At 33.2% G+C, this 8,324-nt stretch overlaps 1 protein-coding gene across 1 annotated transcript; it reads left to right on the top strand.

Moving 5' to 3' along the window:
• The first annotated feature begins 247 nt into the window (after nt 1-247).
• LOC126890986 (uncharacterized) lies at nt 248-7,559 on the top strand. Its single transcript, XM_050660167.1, has 2 exons — nt 248-781; nt 6,648-7,559. Exons 1-2 carry the CDS (start codon nt 248-250, stop codon nt 7,557-7,559), a joined length of 1,446 nt encoding a protein of 481 aa, XP_050516124.1.
• The last annotated feature ends 765 nt before the right edge of the window (nt 7,560-8,324 follow it).

Here is an 8,324-nt window from a genome sequence, read left to right as displayed (position 1 = left end):
CTTGCATCTTTGAAGTTTGTTTGTAACCGCCGACCAGTTCACATCGTTCTAGAACACTGGTTTTTGGCAAAATAATTACGTAGGTATTCTGAGTTTTACTTTATTATTAGTACAGTTTAGTGAATAAAAAGTGGATTGGCAACAATAAACAGTGTTATAAATTTGAAGAAAAAACTTCTGAAGTAAGTTGAAATTAATAATTATTGTATTGACACCAACATACTATCAAAACTGCTATCCTATCAAAATGTCGGATTGTCATGCGCGTGGGAAGACGATACCAGCTAATGACAGCAGTTCTCTCGTCTGTTTACAATGTATACGGCCGTGGCACGGAGTTTATGCCGAACCGCAGCCTACTGATGGAGATCCTACTACACTTCGCAGTTGGAAATGTTCTCGATGTATTTCGCCAAGCGGCGATATTGAAATCTCCCACTTTAATGCTATAATGGCCCAGTTTACAATCCTTAATAGCGCTTTAACTGATTGCAAAACGCAAATTAATAATTTAGTAAGCGCTCAGTCACAAACAATAAGTACATGTGTTGCTGACATTTCAGACTTACGCAAAGAAAATCAAAGCCTTAATAACAATTTAAAGGCTTTAGAAAATAGGGTTATTAAACTGGAAAGCAAAAATGTGCCAAATACAAGTGAAAGCGTGTTTCAAGAGTCATATGAAAGGCTTAAAAGATCTGAAAATATAATAATAACGGGCGTACCAGAAAGCAATAATACCGAAGATGATATTTCTAAAGCATCAGAGATCTTAGAAAATGTAATACCAAAAAACCACTTTCAGATCAAATCAGCTGCTCGATTAGGAAAAATAGATTTAAACAAACCTCGAGTCTTCCGCGCAATCGGGAAGAAGACAGTTCCCCTATTCATAATACAAAAAAGGGTAATAAATTGGCTAATTCATAAAAAAACTAAAAACAATTATTTTTTGGAACTGTCACGGTTATTCAAATCTAGAAAATTACTTAACGACGTTCTACACCTTCGTTGCGGGGTATGCCACTCAGAGGAAAGGGGGGAAACTTATATGCAAACGAATGTTGGTAACAATGCATTTATAGCAGAATACTCAAATCATATGTTTCAGTATTGAATACTTTATAAAAATAAATTATAATAAAATACGGAAATTACGGAATAAATTACGGAATTAATTATAATAAATAAATTAAAAATAAATGGTACGGTAAACAATCCTCATTTTTTAATATGTTATTCCTTACAAGAAAACCTTTAATTTAAGCACAAATAATTAAAAATCGTAAATTTGGGTCAAAAGTTATTAACTTTTTAAGAATTCCCATAAGAGCCCATGTTAAAACTTAACTTTGACCCTTAATAGTAATTAAACGGTACGGTAAAACAATTTTTAAAAAATCAAGTCTTAGTTTTTTAAAGTAAACTATAACATACTAAAATTTCATGCAAATCCTTAATTCTTTGCCGAAGGTGTAGAACGTCGTTAAGAGACCACTTTGGATTTTGATTTGTTATGCGTCAGTGAAACCTAGCTTGTGTCAAATCCAATATGTTTAAGCGAACAGTATAAAATAATTTCCATACCTGCTGTCAAAGAAAAGTCGTTAGGTAGACCAAGTGGGGGTCCCTGTGTTATATATAAAAAAACTTTAGGTCTAATTGTTCTTCATCAGTGTTCATGGTGGTTGTTTATGTTAATAGATGCACCTTGTGAAAAATATATAGTGTGTAACTTATATTTTAAGCCGTCATTTGATATTGAACATATGTTAAATCTCTTCCAATGTACCCTGAATGAGATAATAAATAATTACTCTGACTGCGCTATCATAATTGGAGGTGATTTTAATAGCCGTCTCGGGACGTTCGGTTCTATTCCGGATGAAATAATTAGTAATACAAGTTTATATGAAACTAGGTTAAGCCGCGATATTATTAAAGACAAAAGGGGCACAACTCTACTTGATTTTATGAATAACAATTCCTTCTAGTATAAGAGCTGTGAGACATTTTTGAGTAGGTATTTTAGGCAACCTGAAAATTTTTCAGGTGACTCTTCTGTGATAGCCTAATACAAAAATGCCGGTCTGGCTGGAGGGTAGCGGTTATTTTCCCCAAAAATCCCCACCAAATTTAAAAAAAGGGTAAAAATTATTATTACAAAAAATATCATTGACGTGACTTTAAAGTAAATTTAAATATTCAAATATAAAGAAAATAAACAGGCCAGGCGATTTGAGGGCGATTTTAACTCTGCAAGATACTTGCATGGGCGCCCCAGGATTATTTTCAGGGGATGAATCTGAACTTCAGAAGATTTCATCTGAATCTGTACATACTACTAACGAGTATAAAATATACAACTATACATGCAAAGCTATGTACATTCCTTCCGCACAGGGAGGTGCAATTGTTATTTTGACAGGGTATTTTTTAATTTTAAAAATAAATATTTTTTTTTTTAATAAGACAGGTTTTTTTTTGGTGAAATTTTCCAACTGCCATGTGATCGAACAAATTACGCGTGCATATAAATGAAAAGCGCTATAGGTAAACAGGAGTGTGAGAAAGAGCGTATACCGATAGCTGTTTGCGTCCTCTGTTGTACCTGGGCGAGTCCGTTCGCTCGAGAAAAATCACGTGACCTGGCGATCCCATATTGTTGTGCCTCGAAACGTCAGAGTAATTATTATATATTATAGTTTTTTAAGTAACTTTTTCTTAATTAAAGGAAAATAATACGTACTATACAATAGATTTTGCAAATATGATAGAAAAAGACAGATTTATTATTATAAAGATGTAGGTAGAAAAGTATAAAAGTGTAAACTAAATTAATTCTGTGTCCGAATCTTGTACTTCTTCTTCAAACTCCTCATCTGAGCTTAAATATTCACTGTCTTCTTCTTCGTCAGACTCCCCTCGAGACTCAGATTCATCTTCTATATGATCTGTAAATAGTTGTAATATGTATTTAGAATTAAATAAAAATTAATTACTGAAAAATTAATTGAGTTGCTACGTATTCTCTCTCTTTTTATAGGGAGTCGAAGCCTGGACAATCACGGTCGCATCTGAAGATAGACTTGCCATTGTCGAGATGTGGTGTTATCGAATAATGTAAAAAATATCATGGACGCAACACGTAACAAACACGGAAACATTAAGGGGTGGGTATGATTTGAAATCAACATACCAAGCACATTTTTGTGATTTTTTTCGAAGCTATGGTAGAATTATTTTATTTTTGAATTAAATAAACATATTAAGTACAATTCAAAGAATATTTAAGAAAAAATTAAATCCAAAATATTGAAAAATAAGCCATGGGCGACAAATTTTGGCAGGCAGCTCAAAAATAATGAATTTTGCGGAAGACATCACTGGACTCATCACTGGATCATACGAAACAAAAAATTCAAAAATATTTAATTAGCTTATGAGTTTCACGAGGTAACAACGTCGAGTTTTTTTATTTTTAGCGATTTTTGAATTTTTGGGATACTCAGAAGTCAAAAATACTAAATTTTTGATAAAAATTTTGTGAAAACCAACAGATATAATATTGTTGAACAAAAAATAAGCAAAAAATGAAAAATATCTCGACGTTATTACCTCACGAAATGTCTAAAGAAAATCTATGCAAAATTTCAGGTAGATCGGTCGAGTAGTTTTTCAGTTACAATGTCCACCGCATTTGAAAAAGCAGTTTTGAGAAAAATGCGTTTTAACTTTTGACAACTGCATCTTCATCTTCTGATTTGTCTGCCAAATCGTAAATTTATGAACATTGGAATATGTTTTTTAAATTGCGGAGTAATCTACAAAAGAGAAGGCGAACAGTTGTTTAACGTTTCTCACTACGCTCAAGCGTGCTGGCGCGAAGCCGCGGCAACGCGAGTCGAAGATAGGGATATTCAACACCCTGTGTCTCTGATAATTTTACTCCGATTATTTTGAAAATTTCATAGAGTATTGTTGAAAGTATGCACTTTTATTTGAAGTAATAAAAAAATTAAATATTTCAAACCATCCCCCCCCTTAAGAAATATAAAAAAAAGGCAAAACAAATACTCAACACTATGAAGGAAAGAAAAATGAGCTACTTTGGTCATATACTAAGAAATAAAAAACGTGATGTAATTTATAATATAAGAGAAAGTATTAAGTATTAGTTATATAAGTAATAATACGTAGCAACTCAATTAATTAATCACTAATTATTTTTTAATTAATTCTAAATACATATTTACAAATATTTACAGATCAGGTAGAAGAGGAATCTGAGTCTCGAGGGGAGTCTGACGAAGAAGAAGAGAATGAATATTTATTTTGGCTTATTTTTCTTTCCTTTATAGTGTTGAGTATTTCTTTTGCCTTTTTCATCTTTCTTAATGTTTCCGTGTTTGTTACGTGTTGTGTTCATGATATTTTTTACATTATTCAATAACAGCACATGTCAACAATGGCAAGTCTTTCTTCAGATGCGCCCGTGATTGTCCAGGCTTCGACTCCGTATAAAAGGACAGAGAATACGTAGTAATTCAATTAAATTATCGCTAATTAATTTTTAATTAATTCTAAATACATATTACAACTATTTACAGATCATGAAGAAGAGGAATCTGAGTCTCGAGGGGAGTCTGACGAAGAAGAAGACAGTGAATATTTAAGCTCAGATGAGGAGTTTGAAGATGAAGTACAAGATTCGGACACAGAATTAATTTAGTTTATACTTTTATACTTTTCTACCTATATATTGATAATAATAAATCTGTCTTTTTCTATCATATTTGCAAAATCTATTGCATAGTACGTATTATTTTCCTTTAATTAAGAAAAAGTTACTTAAAAAACTATAATATATAACAATTACTCTAACGTTTCGAGGCACAACAACATGGGATCGCCAGGTCACGTGATTTTTCTCGAGCGAACGAACTCGCTCAGGTACAACAGAGGACACAAACAGCTATCGGTATACGCTCTGTCTCACACTGCTGCTTACCTATAGCGCTTTTTATTTATATGTACGCGTAATTTGTTTGATCACATGGCAGCTGGAAAATTTCACCAAAAAAAAACCTGTCTTTTTTAGAATATTTATTTTTAATATTAAAAAATACCCTGTCAAAATAATCATTATACTTCCCTGTCCGGAAGGAATGTACATAGCTTTGCGTGTATATTTGTATATTTTATACTCGTTAATAGTATGTACAGATTCAGATGAAATCTTCTAAAGTTCAGATGCATCCCCCGAAAATAATCCTGGGGCGCCCATGCAAGTATCTTGCAGAGTTAAAATCGCCCTCAAATCGCCTGGCCTGTTTATTTTCTTTATATTTGAATATTTAAATTTACTTTAAAGTAACGTCAATGATATTTTTGCAATAACAATTTTTACCCTTTTTTTTTAACTTTTGGGGGGATTTTTGGGGAAAATAACCGCTACCCTCCAGCCAGACCGGCATTTTTGTATTAGGCTATTATAGAAGAGTCACCTGAAAAATTTTCAGGTTGCCTAAAATACCTACTCAAAAATGTCTCACAGCTCTTGGACCATTCAACCTGCTTAACGGCAGAACTTCTAGCGATCGTCCAGCGAAATTTACATGTATCACACCTCAAGGTTGCAGCACTGTCGACCTGGTGTGGGTAAATAGTCTTTACCTTTCAAACGTTTTTGATTTGGAAGTTGGCGATGACGATTATTTATCAGATCATTTTCCGGTTTGTCTGAAACTTCATCAACAATATTCTATTGCTATAGATAATGTGAGCGCTCCTAGTTCATTCACTAAAAAATTATTATTGTGGGATGATGATAAAGCATTATCGTTTAAATTGTGCATGCGGTCGTCCCCTAATGTCAGATTTATTAATGACGTACAACTTTCATATGACAATTTTTACAGAACTATTGTAGAATGTTGTGAAAGTTTAGATTTAATTAAACAGGTAACTATAAAAACCAATGATAGTAGAAGAAGTTTAAATAAACCCTGGTTTGATCTAGATTGTATTAATGGAAAAACAAATTTAAAATTACTATTAAGCGAATGTAGGAAACAAAACTTTACCGCAAATGTTAGAGCCAACTATATTGAACGGAAAAAAGAGTATAAAAAATTAATTAAGTATAAAAAAAGAACATACGAAACCAACATAATTACCAAATTATCTAACGTAAACGATTCAAAGGAATTTTGGCTAACGGTAAAGCAGGCGCGTGGCTATAACAAACGTTTTTCACTAAGCATTGAAATTTGGGAAAACTTTTACAATCAGTTGTATGCCAACCGCCTAACTGACAGCTCTGTCTTTATAGATGTGTGTCATCCTTACTTAGATGCAACAATTACGACTTCTGAAGTGTACGCAGCACTTAACAAGTGCAAAAATAAAAAATCTCCCGGCTTGGACATTATTCCTTATGAAGTATATAAAAGTCTTCCTCATAATTGGGTGCTTTATATGTCATCTCTGTTTAACAAGATTTTTGAAACCGGAACCATTCCTAAAAGTTGGTGTAAATTCTTCTTTCGATGCTTCATAAAATTGGACCTCCTGATGAACCCACAAATTATAGAGGTCTGGCACTATTAAATTGCTCACTTAAAATTTTTATCAACATACTTCAGTCTAGACTTTCATCTTGGTGCGAGGAATACCATATTCTACCTGAATCTCAAGCGGGTTTCAGACCAGGCCGCGGTTGTATTGACAATGTTTACACCTTGAGCTCTGTTATTCAGTTTCACATAAGGCATAAAAAACGTAAGCTATTCTCCATCTTTGTTGACTTTAAAAGAGCATTTGACTCAATAAACCACGCATTACTCTGGCAAAAATTATACCGTTCTGGTGTGACATCTAGGATCCTACAAATCGTTAAAAATTTATATCAAACTGCTTATTTTAAAGTAAATGCTTCAAATGGTTTGTCTAGGTCATTTGATGTTACAGCTGGTGTACTACAGGGTGAAACTTTAAGCCCATTACTTTTTTCCTTATTTATTGCGGATATTGAAACATTCTTCTACGGAAATGGTGCTCGAGGTGTAAGCATTGATTCAAAAAATGAAATTCTGCTACTCCTGTATGCTGATGACCTAGTTATATTAGCTGACTCTGAAGCGGATGTTGGAAGAAAACTAAAATTACTTGAATCCTACACTAAATCCAACGATCTCACTGTTAATACCACAAAAACAAAAATACTCATATTTTCAAAAGGTGGCCACACCACAAACAACATTAATTTTTTTTACAACAATAATCCAGTGATCTCAACCAATGCATACAACTATTTGGGAGTGACATTTACTAAATCATCACTTTTTCGCGAAATGTCGTATACAACCATCGATAAGGCCAAGCAAGCAGTTGGATCAATTCTTCCAATTTTAACATCTAGTAAAATAGACTCGTGGTCACCAAGAATCAAACTCTTTGAGTCACTGGCATTGAGTGTGATGTCAAACTGCGCTCCCATTTGGGCACTTAGATACACTGAAGCTCTCGAAAAAGTACAAACTACTAATTTAAAATGAATTCTGTTACTCCCAAAAAACACCCCTGATTATGCAACGCGGTTAGAAACGGGACGTGTAAAATATTCGTATAATCTTTTTAAAATGACTTTGAGTTGGTTACAAAAAATTTTGCTTATGGACGATAAACGTTATCCCAAACTTTGTTACAACCAACAACTACGATTAGTAGGTTTAGCAGATGAAGCATATAATTGGGCAGCACAGGTTAAAGGTATGTTTGATTTCATTGATTGTACAGATATATGGATTAATCTCAGTCTTACTTCGCTTAATAAAAATAAAAAAATGTTACTGCTAAAATTTTATAACAAATTGCATGAAATGGACATAACTTTATTTCAGAGGTCTTCTTTTCTGTCTTTCTACCCTACATTTAAAGTATATAGAACCCCAAACCCTTACCTATTACTTAAACTGCCAATACAGGTCACGCGGACTATAACCCAACTGAGACTGTGTAATAAATTTCGAATTTCATTCACCTATAAGTGATGTTACTATTCTATCGATCCAGATAATATTTGCACTGCCTGTAACACAAGACAACTCGAAACTATTGATCACCTTCTATTTAACTGTCCTATCTGTAGCACTATGAAACCAGTAGTTATTTGTTTTCAAAGCATGGATTCACTATTAAATGCTCTTGATAATCTCACTCCCAACAACGCTAAAATCATTGCAGGGTACAAATGGAACATTTTAAAACTCAGAGCGTTTGTCTTGAATGAATAATTTTTCTCATATAAATTCCATTGTGCA

The sequence above is a fragment of the Diabrotica virgifera genome, chromosome 9 (assembly GCF_917563875.1).
Source record: "Diabrotica virgifera virgifera chromosome 9, PGI_DIABVI_V3a".
NCBI lineage: Eukaryota > Metazoa > Arthropoda > Insecta > Coleoptera > Chrysomelidae > Diabrotica > Diabrotica virgifera.
This window is presented reverse-complemented; position numbering and strand designations above follow the sequence as displayed.